This window comes from Lithobates pipiens, unplaced genomic scaffold (genome assembly GCF_037356315.1).
Source record: "Lithobates pipiens isolate NorthernLeopardFrog02 unplaced genomic scaffold, aLitPip1_a1.2 Scaffold_30, whole genome shotgun sequence".
NCBI classification, from domain to species: domain Eukaryota; kingdom Metazoa; phylum Chordata; class Amphibia; order Anura; family Ranidae; genus Lithobates; species Lithobates pipiens.
In genome coordinates this window covers 35,306,655-35,326,582 of record NW_027507791.1, presented here as the reverse complement: position 1 = coordinate 35,326,582, position 19,928 = coordinate 35,306,655, and the positions used below count along the sequence as shown (strand labels likewise).

The 19,928-nt window shown below is 45.8% G+C and overlaps 2 protein-coding genes across 2 annotated transcripts in view; both read left to right on the top strand.

The window, feature by feature from the left end:
• The window catches only part of LOC143942631 (NACHT, LRR and PYD domains-containing protein 12-like), a 1,996,551-nt gene that overhangs the window by 1,720,723 nt on the left and 255,900 nt on the right, over positions 1-19,928 (top strand). The gene's annotated exons all lie outside the window — the stretch shown is intronic.
• The window catches only part of LOC143943386 (NACHT, LRR and PYD domains-containing protein 3-like), a 243,417-nt gene that overhangs the window by 48,090 nt on the left and 175,399 nt on the right, over positions 1-19,928 (top strand). Inside the window, exon 3 of the mRNA XM_077465120.1 lies at positions 12,936-13,107. Coding sequence (XP_077321246.1) covers positions 12,936-13,107 — 172 coding nt within the window. The remainder of the gene's footprint in view (positions 1-12,935; positions 13,108-19,928) is intronic.

Sequence of the window (19,928 nt, the reverse complement as noted above, 5' to 3'; positions counted from 1 at the left end):
CCCTTCTCTGTCCTTCTCTTCATTTTAAGCTCACTGTATTCGTTTATTTTCTCCCGTTTCATTTAGAATTGCTGTGATCTATCGCCCCCTGAAACGGTATCAAACTTCCTTGATGACTTCTCCGCCTGGCTACACTACTTTCTCTCCTGAAATTCCAACAATAATTCTTGGTGACTTCAACATCTCTGTTAATCTTAACACTCCTGCTACTTCTAAGCTGCTGAGCCTAACCTCCTATTTTGATCTAAAACAATGGACAAGAGCTTCCACTCACTCTGTTGGCAACTGCCTTGACCTCATCTTCTCCTACCTATGCACTCCGCACACCCTCTCCAATATTCCTTTGCCTCTATCTGATCACCACCTTATTAGTTTCACTCTCTCCTTGTCTGCCTCCTCCTTGCCATCCAACTACCAAACTATTCCCCGTAGAAACCTTCGCCATTTTTTTAACTCAAAACGGATTTTATTGGTACAAAAATACAAATGACAATCACAGAATCAGCATAACATACATGTTCATACAGCATACAAAGAAAAGTACTTCAAACTTGTCAATGTCATGTACCACTATTGATATAGATATTCTCCTATATAAACAGCATACCAAGTTAAAGAAATAGTATGGTCCATTCGGGCCTCAGCCCCTTTGCAACTGGGCCTGCCCTTACCACGTCAGTTGTTATTTCTCTATAACTCTATATTCCCCGGTATATCTCTCCTTACACTTCTTAAATAAACAGTCTATCCATAACCAGCTCCAGGGGGGACAACTCCGGGGCATCAAGCCAAGGACCCCATAGCCGTTCAAATCTTCCCGCCCGACCCCTGTTTTGATAAATGTACTTTTCCATGCTTAACATGTTTCCCATCTGGGATATCCATTCCTTCAACCTCTCCTTCAACCTCGGGGGGGTCGCTCGCTCTCCAGTGTTGAAGGATAAGTTTACGTGCCTGAAAGAGGGCTCTACCTATGGCCTCCTTAGAGAACGCCTCCAATGGGAGGTCGTCCAGTATACCTAAGAGACACACCTTTGGATCTAGTGGCACCTTCACCCTGAAGGCCCCATTGAGAGTATCAATGACTCCCATCCAATATATATGCAATTTGGGGCAGCGCCATAGTAAATGAATGAGATCTCCCCGGTCCCTGGTGCACCTGGTGCATTGATCCCCCTTCCCCAATCCCCATCTTGTACAGTCTGGCCGGCGTGCTGTGCACCCTCATTACAATGTACAGTTGTGACAATCGCTGTGCCGTATTCAGCGAGCAACCCTGTATTGCCTGTAGGGCCTCAGCCCATTGGTCCTCCTCAAATGCTCCTACATCTCTCTCCAATGATGCAGTTACCCTTGCAGGGAAACCAGGTACAAATGCATTAAGTAACATATTGTATGAACTGGATATAAAACCCTTGTAACTGGTGACTTCTATCACATAGCAAAAGATTGGGGTGGAAGATTGTATCCAGAGATTATTTCCTGCCTGCGCCTTAATGGCATGTCGCAGTTGCAAATAATAAAAATACATACCCTGGGGGACACCATATCTTTCTCTCAACTCTGCAAAAGAGAGCAGTTTACCCCCAGTGAAAATGTGAGTCAGGAGGGTCACTCCGTATCGTCTCCAATGTTCAGCACAGGTCAGACCAAGCAGCTCCCCATAATACCGATTATTCCATATCGGACTGTACTCTCCGTGAAGCCCTCCACTTTTTGAAATTGACGTGTTTTATTCCAAATTTTATGAATTAGGGCACATGTTGGGAACTGCCTGTTAGACTTGGCGAACGATAAGATTTCTAGACCTGCTACTACCCCACCCGAGCCCATGGTGTGTTTCAGGAGAGCAGTGGCGGGATCTCCCTCCCCTCCCCCAGTCTCCCGTCCATTTGCTGTGGCACAGGCAATATGCTGAAGCTGTGCAGCTAAATAGTAAAGCCACGGGTTGGGAAGGGCCAGCCCCCCCGCCTCCTTGGGTTTCTGAAGCTGTTCCAATCTTATTCTGGGAGGTTTGTTAAGCCAGATGAATGCTCTAAATAAGGAGTTAATGATTCTAAACATTTTAAGTGGAATTACCATTGGAGTGTTATGTAAGATATACAATAATTGTGGCATAAACATCATTTTGATAAGGTTTACTCTGCTTATCAGCGAGTGTTTTAATTTAGCCCATACTTTCGTTTTATCTCTGATCCTACTCAATAATGGGGAGAGATTCAGTGGTATGTATTCGCATGGCTGTGGGGTGACCCATATCCCAAGGTACTTAAATTTCATAGCTACCGGGATGTCGTGCAGTGTGGGATCTTGCGGAGAGGTAGAGTCTAATAACATATTTGATTTGGTCCAATTAATCACTAGACCTGAGAACGACCCAAAGTTCTTAACCACCTTCATGGCCTCACCCAGGGACCCCGACGTATCCCCCAATAGCAGCATGGCATCGTCAGCATATAACATACATTTTTCGTGCAGCTGCCCATATTTAAAGCCCGTTATTAAGGAGTTACATCTCACCAGAGCTGCCATGGGCTCAATGGCAATGGCAAAAAGTAGAGGGGACAGGGGGCAGCCCTGTCTAGTCCTTCTATATAAAGGAAAAGGGGCAGACACCCTTCCAGCTTCCCTTATTAATGCAGAGGGGGAGTTATATAATAGTTTTACCATGATAAAAAGCCAGATACAAACCCAAATTTTTCAAGAGTCACCCATAGGTACCGCCATTCGATGCTATCAAAAGCCTTATGGGCGTCTAGCGAAAGCAGCGCCCTGTCTCCCACATTGTCTGCGTGGGACTGCATATTAAGAAATAACCAGCGGAGGTTAATTGCCGTAGACCTTTCGGGTATAAAACCCGATTGATCCGGATGGATGATAGAGGATATCACAGTATTAAGTCTCCGGGCCAGCACTTTGGCAAGAATTTTGATATCGTTCTGCAAGAGCGATATCGGCCTGTATGAACCGGGGTCTAGCGGGTCTTTCCCCAGTTTGAGAAGCAATACAATGCTGGCTCTTCTCATAGAATCCGGGAGGCAATGCGACTCCCTTGCTAAGTTTAGTGTGAGGAGTAATTGAGGCAGTATTACATCTCCAAACTGTTTATACACCTCGATCGGAAGGCTGTCATCTCCCGGGGCTTTGGAATTGGGGAACGAGTTAGTAGCTATCAACATCTCCTCTACCATAATGGGAGCTTCAAGAAATTCCACCTGGGGCTCGGTTAAGCACGGTAGCTCTATGCCCTGTAGAAAATCCCGAACCTCCTCTATAGTACATGTCAACTTGGATTCATAGAGCTCAGAGTAGAAGTCCACCAATTCCTGCACCACCAGATCAGGGGTATTAACCAACCTACCTCATTTGTTGCGCAAAGCCAAGAGCTTGCTGGTCTGCTCACCCTCCTCATAAAAAGCCAATTTGTTAAAAAACCTTTTTTGATTCGCTTTGGAGGCGTCCATTCTATTAATGGCATCCTGTGCAGCTATCCATGCTTCCCGGGTGGTCCCACCCGAGTCAGCAATGTACTCCGCCTCCAGGCGTCTTACTAACCGGTCAGCTTGTTCCCTCTGGGCAGACGTATTGTGCTTAATGGTATTGACCTCAGTTATAAACAGCCCCTGCAGGAAAGCTTTAAAAGCGTCCCAGGCGGCATTCAAATCAGGATACTCTGCATGCCTCTGACAGTAAGCCACAATGTCTGTTTCAATTGTGTTGGTGGGAGAGAGAAGATTCAACCAGAAGGCATTAAGCTTCCATGGGGCACTCTGCAAAGTGGAGGCTGGTTTAACCGTTATGTGAACCAACAAAGGGGAGTGATCAGAGATACTTCTAGTTAGGTACTGTACATTTTCTACATACTAAGACTCTGAGGCCGAGCACAGGCACAGGTCAATTCTAGATAAAGAAGAATATGTCTTAAAGAAGCATGAAAATTGTCTTTCGGTTGGGTTCCTATGTCTCCACGGGTCTGTCCACCCCACCTCCCCCATAAACCTTGCCAAGGCCGTTATGTTCTTATTGTGGCCCCCTGGAGGAGGAGGGTGTTTATCCAAACTTGGGTCTATGATTCCATTAAATCACCCACCACAACCAATGGAGTACCGGGGTTTGCCAATTGGAACGTTAACAGGGCACGTAAAACCATGGGACTGAATGGGGGGGTATATACGCTGCTGCCGGAATAAATTGTAACTGCGAAACTCTACACAACAAAAATACATATCTCCCCTCCTGATCAACCACAAAATCGATCATCTGAAAGTCGAGGGTACGATGCACCATTACACCCACCCCCTAGAATATGAGGTGCGAGTGGAATGGTACGTCCACCCCGCCCATGCAAACCCAAAACACGACACTGTGTCTGGCGTCAGGTGGGTCTCCTGCAGCACACAAATACCCAGAAGATGTTTTCTAATGGCTGTGGAAACCATAGTACGCTTGAGGGGATCCCCAAGGCCCCTCACGTTCCATGAGATTATGGGAGTACACGCCATCATGTCATATAAACAGAATGAGTATTACAGAATAGATCACTATCCCTTAGAAACATATTATAATTTGCTCGATATACCCAGTTCTTACACACCCAGGGCCCCCTCCTGTCCCCTTTTCAGGGATACCATGAAGTGCAGTCCCGGAATGTCTCAGAGAGCAGAGAGTACCCTTGACTGTAAATGATATCTGGACCCGAGCCCTCCCGCTCAAATACTGTGTGGTATTCCCTCTGCCGGGCTTGACCCGTTGCACTCATCTTTGTGATCTGTCCATAATGCTGTTTTGATTGCTCCTTGCTCCGCGCAGGAGCGAAAATTTCAGTATAGGAACAAAAAAGAACCTTTGGGTGTAAACAAAAACCCATACCGGCCTCTGTTGCAACAGGCATACAGTGACCAATGTCTCACCAGATAGGTTGTGCTCCAACCGTAGGGCTAATCGCATTGAAAACTTGGTGTGTGCTCATATTCTGCAAATACGGTAAATATGTCTCCCGACCGAAACATGCTTATGGCCTGAAAGCAGCCAATAGTCCTGAGAGCCCTTAAGTAGGAACTTTGTAATCCACAGGGTTCCTTTAGGGGTCACAGTCAAATGCTTCGTAGGATCAGTCTGCTTTCTCCTCATTTCCTCCTTCTTGGCAAAGGAGATGTTCATTCGCCTCCAACCACGCAGAAACTTCTGCAGCAGATTCAAAGAATTGTGCCTGGCCCCCCGCTATCACGCGGAGCTTGGCAGGGTATAGCATGGCGTAGTTGGCTCCCAGACGTTGCAGCCTTCTTTTCACATCCCCAAATTTCGCTCTGCGCCTCTGAACTTTCGTGGAGAAATCGGTGTAAAAGGAGACTCTCGCACCATTATACTGAATATTTCGCTTCTCCCTGGCCAAGAGCAGTATGATCTCTTTTTCCTTATAATTGAGTAGTTTAGCCAGCATGGTGCGCGGCGGATGGCCCGTGGTAAGGGCCTGAGAGGGACCCGGTGCGCCCTCTCAATTGAGTAAAAAGGAGTAAATGCCTCACGGCCGAACACCTCCAGCAGCCAGTTTTCCACAAATTCAGTAGGGTCTCTGCCTTCCGTCTTTTCTGGCAATCCTACAATACGGATGTTGCTCCTTCTCAGGCGATTCTCAATGTCCTCATGTTTAAGTTCATTGGCGTTTGCAGTTCTGGCAGTGATCTGCAGTTCTCTGACCATGGGCACCATCCTATCCTCCACCTCACTGATCTGACCCTCCACCGCCGTCGTGCGCTCTCTGATTTTCTGCATGTCATGTCTGATCAGTCCCACCTCCTCCTTTAAGCCACCAAAGTGCTCCTGCAGTGTCTGCACTGAGGCAGTACATTTTTGCACCGCTCTTAGTATGTCAGCAAGAGTGGGTTGCTCAGCGTCATCCCCTTTCTCCACCACATGTCTCTGGGGTAGGTTGCTCTTCCACCGACTGCTGTGCCTGGCTAGAGGATTCCCCCGTCTGCTGTGTGTTAAAGATAGCGGGAGTAGCATCCAGCACTTCATCCGCCCGGGTTCCCTCCACGCCATTCAGTTTTTGTGCATAATACACCATATCCTTCCCCTGGGCTTTGGGTGGTTTAGGAAGCGTCTTACCCTGATCTTTCCTGTCCCCTCGTGCACGCTGGGGCAATGCAGCGCCATTTTGGTTATCTTGTGAGAGGCTCTCTTCTCCCTTCTGCTGTTTTCGGGCCGGCATGGCGAGTCCGTAGTGGGCGGAGGGTCCAGATGGTGCCTGGGTTCCCGGAGGCATCAGTGTGTTCCGGTGCCCGGTATTAGCCCCGGGTCGGTCGGGAGAAGGATCGTTGACAGGATATCTACAGGGAGCTCTGTGAGACACGTCCACTCACATGCTGCTCTTGGCCACACCCCCAACCTTCGCCACCTTAACCCTTCTCTTAATTTCTCTGCTACAGATTGTCTCTACGACAAAATCTCATCCTTGTCCAGCCCCAACTTGGCTACTTCTGTCTACAACAGTTCACTGTCCTCCACCCTGGATACCTTCGCCCCCTCACTATGCACAGAATCAGGCCCCCACCGCTACAACCCTGGCAGGCAGACAATACCAGAAGCCTCAAAAAAGTAGCTGTGCTCTTGAGCGTCTGTGGCGTAAAACTAAGTCACAGCAAGATTTCAGCCAATATAAATCTGCCCTCCAAAAATACAATTCCTGCTTGCACGCTGCCAAACAGACCTACTTTATCACTCTCATTAACACCCTCTCACGCAGTCCCTGTCAACTCTTTTCTACCTTTACCACTCTTCATCCTCCATTACCCCCACCCACTAACTTACTCACAGCCCAGGAGATTGCTTATCACTTCAAAAATAAGATTGAGACGTTTCGTCTTGAGATCTCTACAGACATCTCCCTCACCTTACACTCCTTGTCCTCCTGTACAATCAATAATTTCCTCTTTTGACACAACTACTATAGAGGAAGTCACTAAACTTTTTTCTAATGCCCACCTAAACTCCTGCCCACTGGATCCCGTTCCTTCTCAAATACTACGGTCACCATCTGACTCAATCCTACACTCCTTAACTCATATCTTCAACCTCTCTCTCTCTACTGGCATCTTCCACAACCCTCTAAAACATGCACTAGTCACTCCAATACCAAAAAAGGCCTCAGACCCCACCAATCTTAACTTAAGACCCATCTCTTTACTCCATTTTGCCTCCAAACTACTTGAATGTTTAGTCTACAACTGACTGAGCAACCAGCTCATTGAAAATAACCTCCTTCAGTCTGGATTTCACCCACAGCACTCCACAGAAACTGGCCTCCTAAAACTCACTAACGATTTACTAACAGCCAAAACCAACAGTCATTATTCCATACTCTTACTCTTGGACCTTTCTGCTGTCTTTGATACAGTTGACCACCCCCTCCTCCTCAAAAAACTCAATTTGCTTGGTCTCCATGGCTGCACTCTCCGTTGGTTTGAATCTTATCTATCTCATCGCACCTTCAGTGTCACTTACAACTCCACTTCCTCTTCTCCAACTCCCCTTTCTGTTGGGGTCCCCCAAGGTTCTGTCCTTGGACCTCTACTCTTCTCGATCTACACATCCTCCCTGGGTCAGCTGATAGACTCCCATGGCTTTCACTACCATTTATATGCTGATGACACCCAAATCTATCTCTCTGCCCCTCAGCTCACCCCATCAATATCCTCATGCATCACTGATTTACTAACAGACATATCAGCTTGGATGTCACACCACTTCCTCAAACTTAATCTATCTAAAACCGAGCTCTTATTATTTCCTCCCTCACGTGCCCCTGCGCCTGACTTCTCTGTGAAGATCAATGGCACATCTATTTGTCCGTCCCCACATGCCAGAGTGCTAGGGGTAATCTTAGACTTCGAACTGTCCTTTCAGGCCCACATATAAGCCCTGCCCAAATCATGCCGCCTTAGCCTCCGCAACATTTCCAGAATACGCCCCTTTTAAACTAATGACACCACCAAGCTTCTAATTCACTCCCTGGTCATCTCTCGCCTCAACTACTGCAAATCCCTCCTCGTTGGATTACCTTTACATTGACTATCCCCCCTTTAGTCCATAATGAATGCCGCTGCCAGACTCATCCACCTTACCAGCCATTCAGTGTCCTCCACCCCTCTCTGCCAATCCCTGCACTGGCTTCCACTCACCCAATGAAAAAAATTCAAAGTACTAACAATAATTTACAAAGCCATCCATAACTCTGCCCCTAGTTACTTCACAAACCTAGTCCCAAAATACCAACCAAGCCGCTCTCTTCGGTAATCCCAAGACCTCCTGCTCTCTAGCTCCTTTGTCACCTCCTCCCATGCTCTCTACCCCAATCTGTACGACTGTCCCCTAATCTATCCATCTTTAGACAATCCCTGAAAACCCTTCTCTTCAAAGAAGCCTATCCTGCTTCTAACTAACACCGTTTTACTTCCTCCATCAGCTCATCCCCCACAGCTATTACCTTTTATATCAATTGCCCCTTCCTTTTTAGATTGTAATCTCTAATTAGCAGGGCCCTCTGATTCCTCTTGTACCAAATTGTAATGTAACTGTAATGTCTGCCCTCATGTTGTAAAGTGCTGAGCAAACTGTTGGAACTATATAAAACCTGTTTAATAATAATAATGGCAGGAGTTTGCACAGGCAGGGATTGCATTGGCAACTATCATCTTGGATAAAGTATTCATATTGGATTAAGTATTGCACTTCCGCTCAGCACTATCTAACACAACTCTCTTCTACCCTCCCACAGGTATGTGTCAGCTCACAACTTCCACCTTTAATTGAAACTGGGATCAGCTTGCTAGTTCTGTGTTCTGGGATGGTTGGACCCTGGGCACCACTGTCTCTGCCTCACTCCTTCCTCCCCCACTCTGCCCACACATCACGTGGAGCTGGTGATATTTCGGAAGGGAAGGAGGGATACGTAGTGCAACTCTCAATGTGAGTGCAAGTGCCAGTCTAAACCTGGTGTCACCCACTGGTAGGTGTCACTCGGGTGCGACCTGCACCCCCCACACCCCATAGCAAAGCCACTGAGAGGGATCCTACCAGATCACGTAGTTCCGACAGGTGGGTGTCATGGGAGTGCGAAGTATCTTCCACCTCAGAGACTTTCTCCTCCACTATTGTCAGCCTTCCCCGAATCTTATTTAGGTCGTGCTGATCAGAGTGCATTCTTTAGAGAGGTGGTCTATCCGCTCAATAAGTTCCGCCTTGCTCGCACTTATGGCCTCCAGGATGGGTCTGGTGATTGCTTCATGCTCTGCTGAGAGTGCCGGATCATCAGGAAGATCTCCCTCAGTGAATTGCTCTGCCGCGCCCCCCCCCCCCCGCTCCATCCTTGCAGCGTTCTGTTTGGCGTGCTGATCTGCTGACCAAGAAGACAAGATGGCGGAGGCGGACCCAATCTCCATGTCTCTCATAGAGCGGGTCAAGTTCTGCTTCTTCTGCACCTTCCAAGCCCCCTTGGCAGCTGATGAGGGCATCCCTGGGATGAGGGCACTGACCCCGGCCTGGATGTGTGCTCTGAACATGGGCAAAACTGCTCCTAAGGACTGGATGAGTGCAGGATAGACGGAGCTCTGATGAAACGCTTGCTGCCTCGCCTACATCTGACCACGTCCCATATTTTAAAATATTTTATATTAAATTGCCCTTAAAGTGTTTTGTGAACCATCACCTTGTAAAACAATCCATTCAGTTTAAATAGAAATGAAAGGCAAAGCGTTTGTGTATACATATAAAATACATCACAAATATTTTTTCCCATAACCTCTGTTCCCCGCTGCATAAGGAGTGTAAAGCCGAGTTCCGCCCAGAAATGGAACTTTCGCTGTTTGGATTCCTCCCTCTCCGGTGTCACATTTGGCACCTTTCAGGGGGAAGGGGGGAGCAGATACCTGTCAAATCCCGCTATCTGCTCCCACTTCCAGGGAAATCAGTGCACATTTACGCGATCTACACAATGTCCGGCAAATCCTCCTTTTCCCTGCTGACTTCTGGGAGACACACAGGTCCAAGAATACATCAGGGACCAATCATAACATGCAGCATGACTCGTGCATGCGCAGTAGGGAACCAGAAGTGAAGCTGAAAGTCTTCACTGCCTGGTTTCACTTACCAAGAATGGCAGCGGTAGCACCCAGGAGTTGATCCAAAGATCAGTTGGAGTGCTAACATAGCGGGCTCCCTGGACAGGTTAGTGTCCTTTATATATATTTTTTCCACCGGTGGTACTCGGCTTTAAGGAGGTGGGGGTGGAGAAACAACAGGACACTGATCTTCCCAGTAAATTGCTGTGAGGGGGAATCAGCACAAGTCTTGGCCATTGGAGGACAGGCAGGCTGTTCTTCCAGCACAGCTAGAACAAAGCCGGGAAAATGTGCTCTAATGCCTAGAGTGGTCAGTTTGAAATAGGAAACAGGGGGACTGGCAGGATCACCTGGTATTCCACACAAAGAAAGCAATAAAAAGAATGAGATACTGTTTAACACAGTTACCTGGTACAGCAGGCACATATCAGAAATATGAAATGTTGAGATAAAGTTCTTTAACCACTTCAATATTGGGTACTTTCACCCCCTTCCTGCCCAGGCCAATTTTCAGCTTTCAGCACTGTCACACTTTGAGTGACAATTACACTGTCATTGAACACTAATCATATGACATTTTTATTTTTTTTCCACACATAGAGCTTTCTTTTGGTGGTATTTGATCACCACTCGCTACAAATAAAGAAATACCCCAAATTTAGAAAAAATAAATGTTTTTCTTTGTTTTTGTTATAAAATTTTGGAAATAAGTTCAACTCCTTCACTGATGGGCACTGATGAGGTGGCACTAACGAGGAGGCACTAATATGCAGCACTGATGGGCACGAATAAGCAGCACTGATATGCAGCACTGATGGGCTCTGACAGGTGACAGTTATGGGCACTGATGGACAGCAATGATTGGCACTGATGAGCAGCAATGATGGGCACTGATGGGGGCACTGTTTAGTGGCACTGATGGGCAGCACTGATGAGGCACTGACTGGCATTACTGATGGGAATGGATTGACATCCCTTATGGGCATTGATTGGCATTACTGCCAGGCACTGGTGGGCCACTGATGGGCATCACTGATTGGTCTGCACTGATAATCAATGCGCTGGTTATCATTGCAGACCCCCCCTTCCATCAGAGCCACTGATTGGCTCTCCTCTACTCACACCTGTATGTGCAAATAGAAGAAAGCAGATAAACAGCACTTACTGGTTACCATGTTATTGGCTGTGAACTGATCATGTGGTAAAAAGCTTACCTCATGGGCTCTTTACCTAGATTGGAGAAGTGTTGTGTTGGTTCAATTGCTGTGCTGTGTGCCTCCCGAGGGTGCGCATGAGCAGCTTGTCCGGCTGGTCATCATATGACTACAGTCAGGACAGCTGATCCCCGCTGTGGCCATAATTTTGCTATTGGTCTTGCAATGTAGTTAAATATATGTTTTTAATCCCATTATCACCCCCTGTAGTGAATGGCAGGGCAGGACTTACCATTGGGCTTGACTGGGTTCAAGCCCATGGGCCCCACCCAATAGGGGGCCCCGCCGAGATACATAGCTGAGTGTACTCGGCTCCGCTCCACTCACAGTCACGCCCAGTCCTGCCCTATGATGGACATAACACAGGGACTGGGCGTGACCGTGAAACAAGCTGAGTACACTCGGCTACTCTCGGCTCTGCTCAGGACTGCGAGAGGACCTGAGAGCCGCCGAGAGGATCCGCCATTTTTAAACTTCAAGACTGCAATGACAAGGCTGCAAATGATACTGGGGCAAGGCTGCAAATGACAAGGCTACACTGACAAGGCTGCGAATGACACTGACAAGGCCACAGATGGATGGGCAAGGCTGCAGATGGGCACTGATAAGGCTGCATTGATGGGCATTTAAATGTAAGTTTTTTTTCCTTAAACTTCCCTCCTAAAAGTTTTTTTCCTTAAAATTCCCTCCTAAACTCGGGGTGCATGTTATACGCCGGCGCGTGTTATACGCCAATAAATACAATAATGTATAGAAGGTAGGGCCCGAAAGGGACTAAAGCCCAGGGGCCCCCACCACCCTAAGTCCTGCCCTGGTGAATGGTATGATTCTGATCTGTTGTCTCTCTTGCCTGTGTTTTCAGTCAGATATGGCGACCCGTCAGATTTAGTAACAGGAGTAATGTTCTGTCGCCGCCATCTTGGTACACCCCACACTTGTCCACAGTAAGGATACAGTGAGAAATCGGCAAGAGGACATCTTATTTTTACAAGTAAACTCAGCTTATATAGTCAAATTGAGTATTTTGAAATCCGTCAGACTGTTTTGATGTTGATTTTTCTAATCAGTGGTGTTCTATCATATTAGCAAACATGTGAGATCACCAGGCGCTCTGCTGATTTTTATTTTTTTTTCAATATGTAAACATTCAGACGGATTTCAAAATACTTAATTTGACTATATAAGCTGAGTTAACAGTTAAAAATAATTGTGTAATGCAAGAATCCGGTGGGTGTATAAAGATGTCCGCTTTCCGCCTTCTCACTGTATTCTTACTGTGGAGGAGTGTGGGGTGTAGCAAGATGGCCGCAACAAAACATCACTTCCATTACTAAATCTGATGGATCACCATATCTGACAGAACACTTGCAGCTCTGGTAGTGTCCTATTGCATCCAATTGTGATGGGAGAAATGCAAAAGCACACAATGGTCAGGAAGAGTTCAGGCATGTGTCAGCGGTACTCAGTATAACTTCCTTGTAACAAAATGTTATTTTCTGAATGAAGTGTTCAAAGCACCCAGAATAATTTTATGTATTTATCCAAAAAAATAAAGTTACATTTTAACAGCAGATATGAAACAATAATAAGTTATATTTTCCAGAAATACCAATCAATGGAAAAAGACCCGTCTTCCTTCTCTCACACCTTGTTACAAGATATTCGGGATCTGGGAAGAGAAGCTGTGATTGGACTCTGGGAATGTCTCTATGCGCTACAGAAAGATCATCCTCATCCTAATTTATTGTCGGTTCTGGATGAGATCACAGAGACAGGTAACAGGACTTTGTGTTTTCAGACAACAATGTGATAAAATAATGATTGACACCAATTATCCCAAAATAATGATTGACACCAATTATCCCAAAATAATGATTGACACCAATTATCCCAAGTGTCCCTCCATTGTCAGTGATAAACACAGTACACATACACCGCACTCCTCACCACTATCTTTCTTCTCTCCTTTTCTCTTTGGCAGATTTGCTCTTCTTCCCATTTTCAAACAAATCCTCACCGTCCGATCAGAATTTGTATTTATTTTAACAGTATAGATAGGATTTTTAATAATGTTTTTTTATGGACTGTAAACCATGTGACCACATTACTCCTCCCCCTTTCTCTGGAACGCCATGTCCCGTCTCCTAACTACTAAAATATTTCTATCTGAAAACTGATATTAGATTACAAGGAAACAACCTTGTTTTAGGAAATCAGTTTTTACTGCACAGTGCACATTGGAATGGAGGATATAATAATGGAAAGTGAATGTAAACCCTAAAAATATCAAATGTATCATTGGAAGTGATTTGTTATATCTGTTTTATTTGTACAAAAATATTGTGTAGCAGTTTGTTTCCTTTGCAGAGATGTGCACAATGTTAAAGACCAAGTTCACCTTTTCCAGAAAATAGTCTATGCAGTCATCATGGGGTCTCAGCATAGTCAGTATAGTTAATAACTGCTTGCCGACCAGCTGCCGCAGTTGTACGGGGGCAGGTTGGTTTGGCTGCGTGAATCGCCATCATTGTATATTGGGTGCGTACATGACAATCTGTGCCAATTCACTAGCAGAGGGAGCCAGCCAGCCGGTCCACCTGCGATCGCTCCAGAGAGAGGTAGAATGGGGATCTGCCAGTGTAAACAAACAGATCCCCGTTCTGTCAGGGAAATAGAGTGAGATTGTCTGTTCCTCGTGATTAGAAACAGCGATCTCTCTCCTCCTCCAGTCAGCCCAGCCCCCATGCAGTTAGAAACACCTCTCAGGGAACACATTTAACCCCTTAATCACCACTAGTGTTAACCTCTTCCCTGCCAGTGTTATTTATACAGTAATCAGTGCATTTTATATGGTCCCAAAAAAAGTGTCAAAACTGTCCAATTTGTCCGCTGCAATGTCGCAGCCCCACTAAAATTGGCAGATCACTGTCATTACTACAAAAAAATAATAATAAAAATGCCATGAATTTATCCCATATTTTGTAGGTGCAATAACTTTTGTGCAAACTAATCAATATACGCTAATTTGGATTTTGTTTAACAAAAATATGTAGCAGAATACATATTGGCCTAAACTAAAGAAGGAATTATTTTTCTTTACTTTTTTTGGGATATTTATTATAGCAAAAAGTAAAAAATATTGCTTTTTTTCAAAATTGTTGCTCTTTTTTTGTTTATAGCACACAAAATATAAAAACCACAGAGGTGATCAAATACCACCAAAAGAAAGATCTATTTGTGGGGAAAAAAAGGACATACATTTTGTTTGGGTACAACGTCGCCCGACTGCGCAATTGTCACTTAAAGTGACGCAGTGCCGTATCACAAAAAATGGCTTGGTCAGGAAGGGGGTAAATTCTTTCCAGGGCTGAAGTGGTTAAAGACGGCCCTGGTAGAGGTCCCCATATTCTGACCGTATATAAATATATAGAGGTGATCTGATTAATATTGTGTTCTGACTGATTGTATGGAACATATATCAATAATATACCAGCCATGTTAGATCTTGGGGTATTAACCCTTTCACTGCCAGGGCTGTTTTTGCATATTTGTTTTTCATACATGTTAAATACGAAAGCCAGTATGGTGGCCTGAATTTATGGGAGGACCCCGGGGGGTATTTAAGCAGATCACTCGCCCATGCTCCTTGTCAGTTCCAGTGCGTGATACCCTCCCCCCTTTTCTCCCTTTTCAGGGCACTTCTCAGCACATTCCTCTCCACAATCATTCATTACTTATCTTGGGTATGCCCCTTTTATTGCCATACCGGCCAGATGACCAAGGCACACCTCAGGTCTATTTTATGTATTAAGTCTTGTCGCATGTTTATGTGCTCCACAGTTGTCTCGGTCATAGGGCCACAACCATTAATGGTACATTTTAGGCCTAAAGATTGTTTAAAATTCCCACACATTATATATATTCTGAAGGCAACAGTTTATCAAACATATTTTCAGTAAAAAAAATGTAGTGCACAAAAACAAAATATATTGTTCATTTTATAAATAAAATATAAATGTTGTGGTATAGATACCCAAAGGGTCAAACCTTAAAGCTAATCTCCAGCTTTACGTTAATGAATTTGTTTGCTCCATGCTGGCCCAAGTGCTCTGTATAAACTCTACACAGCGCTTTGTTCTGGCTATGGGACTTGAACATTCCATTCCACATCATGACATCATCTACCCATCTCTCCACCTCAGCCAATCAGAGGAAGCTTTGTATTTATTCATGCAGTTCATATAGTGTGCCCAGCAGGTGCACATGTTAGTGTAGGAAAGCATTTCACAACCTTTTTCTAGTCAAGGCACTCTTGAAAAGTATTTTCATTCATGCACCACTCCAATCTAAAGCTTGGTTCACATTGCTGCATGTCACAAAATGCTCACAAAATGCACATGTTCCTGACACACAAACAAACACACTGCTCATTACCAGATGTTTATCCAAAAAGATTGGGGTTATTGACATCTCAACACAACTGTAAATTACAGAGATCACACTTTCAATGCTTAGATTGGAGAGGTAGAACAGTCAAAAGATTGTTAGAAAGATCAGTCAATACATCATTATGCCGCGTACACACGATCAGACTATCCGGTGGAGTTAGTCCGGCGGACAAACCTCCGGACTTTGAAGCAGAGGTCCGCCGGACTTAAAAACGAGCGGACCAGCCCACACACGACCGGACTTTTCGGGCGGACTAGGTGCGGCGGACAAACCGCCAGACTATGGCCAGACTTTTGAAATGAACAGACTTGCTCACACATGGAGAGAAAAGTCCGTTAATTTTGAATGCGGCTCCAGGTAGACGGAACTAGCGAAGGAAGTCAGTGTTGCCGCCGAAGGCCCCGTCACCTGGTATGGAATTAAAGGGGAAGCCCTACACCGAAAAAGCACCCCCCCCTCCTGAGCCGTACCAGGCCGTGGGCCCTCAACATGGGGGGGTGCTTTGGGGAAGGGGGGCCTTCCCCAAAGGCCCCCCTCCTGAGCCGTACCAGGCCGTGTGCCCTCAACATGGGGGGTGCTTTGGGGAAGGGGGGCCCAGCGGCCCCCCCACCCCAAAGCACCTTGTCCCCATGTTGATGAGGACAAAGGCCTTTTCCCGACAACCCTGGCTGTTGGTTGTCGGAGTCTGTGGGCAGGGGGCTTATCGGAATCTGGAAGCCCCCAGATACCGGCCCCCCCCACCCTATGTGAATGAGTATGGGGTACAATGTACTCCTACCCATTTATCTGGGTGAAAAAATGTAAATAAAACACAACACAAGGTTTTAAAATAATTTATTGCACAGCTCCAGGGGTCTTCTTCCGTCTTGGGGGGGTCTCCTCCCCGGACGCCTCCGCTATCTTCTGCTAGCTCTTTTACTAGCAGAGGAGCCCAGCTTTCTTCTTTGTTGCTGCCCAGGGGTCTTCTTCCGACTTTGGGGGTCTTATCCCCCTCTTCAGTTCTTTTTGCCGGGCCTCCGCTTTCTTCTCCCAGCTCTTTTACTAGCGGTGGCCCGGTCTTCTGTCGCCGCTGCCTCTTCTTCCGACTTTGGAGGTCTTGTCCCCCTCTTCGATTCTTCTTGCCAGGCCTCCACTTCCTTCTTCCAGCTCTTTTACTAGCGGTGGCCTGGTCTTCTGTCATCGCCGCTGCCTTCTCTTCTCTTCTTCCTTGAGATGTTGACTCAACGCTCTCTCTGGCCGCAATGACAGGGACGCGTTGTGCGGCGACTTATATAGGGACAAGACAATGGGCGGGGTCACCCGGTGATGTCACATTGTGACTCCCGCCTCCTTATGATGTCACAGTCCCAGCATCCTCCGGGACTGTGACATCATAAGGGGCAGGGACATCACCCGGTGACCCCGCCCATTGTCCATATACAAGTCGCCTCATAACGTGTCCCTGTCATTGCGGCCAGAGAGAGCATTGAGTCAACATCTCAAGGAAGAAGAAGAGAAGGCGGCGGCTCAGACACAGCAAATTGATACTTTTCTCTGCTGCTGGAAAAATGTACTATAAACCCCCTCCTTGTTAACAAGATGTTTCAGCAAGACAATATGCAATCTGGGGATGCACAGCCAGGTTTAGAACTCCTTCCAGATGAGGAATTAAACCCTGAATCAAACCAAAGGGAAAGTGCAAGAGAATCTTAAAGCTGACAAAGAAGAACTGCTGTTTAATATCAATGACTTTTGGTCTAATACTGTTAAATGCATGTCAGCTCTGTCTCAACAATCTCATGAGCCATTACAACTAGAGGGCCCTATCAAACAATTGAATGTTGCTTATGAGAGTTATCAAAGACTGTGTTAAATATACTGATCTCTTAAAGCGGTACAACACTCAAGGGTAATTGGAAGAATTAAAGGGATTTGAGGAGCTCAATCTTTAAAGAGACAATTTAGTGGTGCAAACAAAGACAAAGGCAGAAGTGAGAATAACACAGCCTCATGAATCCAGATCGTATCGCTCTGCATCTACTAGATGTTACACAAGATCTTCCAAATCTTTACAATCAAGATCTTCTGCACTCAGTCAACAACTCACAAAGGCCCGTGCAGGTGCTGAAGCTTCTAAAATTCAGGCAGCTTTCACCCAAAAGAAAGCGGAAATGGAAACTGAAGCTGCACACCAGAAAGCAGAATGGATGTTTTGGAAAATCAATGTGAGCATTGCCACAGCCATGGCAAGGTTAAAGGTCTTAGAACAAGCCACTAGTGAAATCGAAAGAGACAACAATTGCAGACATTCAGTTGTATCTTATGCCTCAGATTCTTCACATACCTCTCCAGAACGCCAAATCCCTGTCACAGCAACCAAAGCACTCAAAGTCTCTTACCTGCACCTACTGTACCTCAAGACAATTTGCCTTTATATCTTCCAGTACACTAGACTTCAGCATCTCAGCAAGCAGCAGACACTGGTATGCACATAACAGACTGCCCACCTTAATTTGGCACTAACCATGTACCTCCTGGCAAGCACACTAATCTACAGCTACAAACCAACATGTCAATGAACTTTAAGCCAGTTCCAGCATTGAATGCCTTTGCACCAACATATGTTCCCAAGTTACATAACCACTTCCCGTCCAAGGTACGTCCAGGGACTTTCTGGGGGTATATCTGAATGATGCCTGAGGCCACAGACATCATTCAGATGTCGGCGTTTTCAGCCGGCGATTCCCTGCACCATAAGAATGATCATAGCGGCTGCTCCGCCGCTTGATTGTTCTTGCGGGAGAGGACGCCCCCCCCCTCCCGCCGCCCTCCGGTGCTTCTACCGACTCACCGCTTCCATTGGTGGACCAGATCGTCCCCGGAGTCTCTGATCGTTCGGAGGCCGGGCGCGATGTTGTGACGTCACGCCCGGCCTCTGCATTCAAAATAACGGTGCCAATTTGGCTAGGAAACCAGGATTGTTTTTTTTTATTTTTTTTATTTTAGGCTTCCCAGCCTAGAGGTGAGATATACGGGGTCTTATTGACCCCCCCCCCCCATATCTCACTGTAAATAGGACTGATTGTGCCATATTTCTATTACAAGGGATGTTTACATTCCTTGTAACAGGAATAAAAGTAATCAATTTTTTTTTTTTTAAATGTCAAACTAAAAAAATAAAAGTAAAATTAACAATAAAAATAAAAAAATAAAAATTAAAATGCCCCTGTCCCCATGTGCTCGTACGCAGAAGCGAACGCATACGCAAGTCCCGCCCACATATGAAAAGGGTGTGCAAACCACACATATGAGGTATCACCGCGAACGTTAGAGCAATAATTCTAGCACTAGACCTCCTCTGTAACGCAAAATATGTAACCAGTAAAAAAATTTAAAGCGTCGCCTATGGGGATTTTTAAATACCAAAGTTTGGTGCCATTCCACGAGCGTGTGCAATTTTGAAGCGTGACATGTTGGGTATCTATTTACTCGGCGTATCTTCATCTATCACATTATGCAAAAAAATTGGGCTAACTTTACTGTTTTTTTTAAGCATGAAACTTTTTTTTTCTGAAAAAAAAACGCGTTCGAAAAATTGCTGCGCAAATACTGTGCGAGATAAAAAGTTGCAACAACCGCCATTGTATTCTCTAGGGTCTTTGCTAAAAAAACATATATAATGTTTGGGGGTTCTATGTAATGTTCTAGCAAAATGATGAATTTTACATGTAAGAGAGAAATGTCAGAATTGGCCTGGATGCGAAGTGGTTCATGTCAATGCACCAGCCATTACAACTAACTCTGTTGCGCCTGCAGTCATGCATCTAAAGTCTGAGAACACGGACATGTCACAGTTTGCTAAATACATGCCCCGCAGAGAGCTCACTAAGACAGTCCTCACCAAGTTTGATGACAAGCCGGAAAATTACAGAGGCTGGAAATCCACCTTTAAGGCCACTTAAGTTGCCACAGAGGAATTAGATCTGCTCATCAGATGGCTAGGTCTCCAGTCAACTGAACGTATCGAAAGGCCCAAAGCAGTTCACATTGACAACCCCACTGCAGGCCTTAATGCTGCTTGGGACAGACTTGAACGTACCTTTGGCAGCCCAGAGGCCATTAACCATTTTGCTGGTCAATGAACAGAGGTCTTTTTACAATTTGGCAC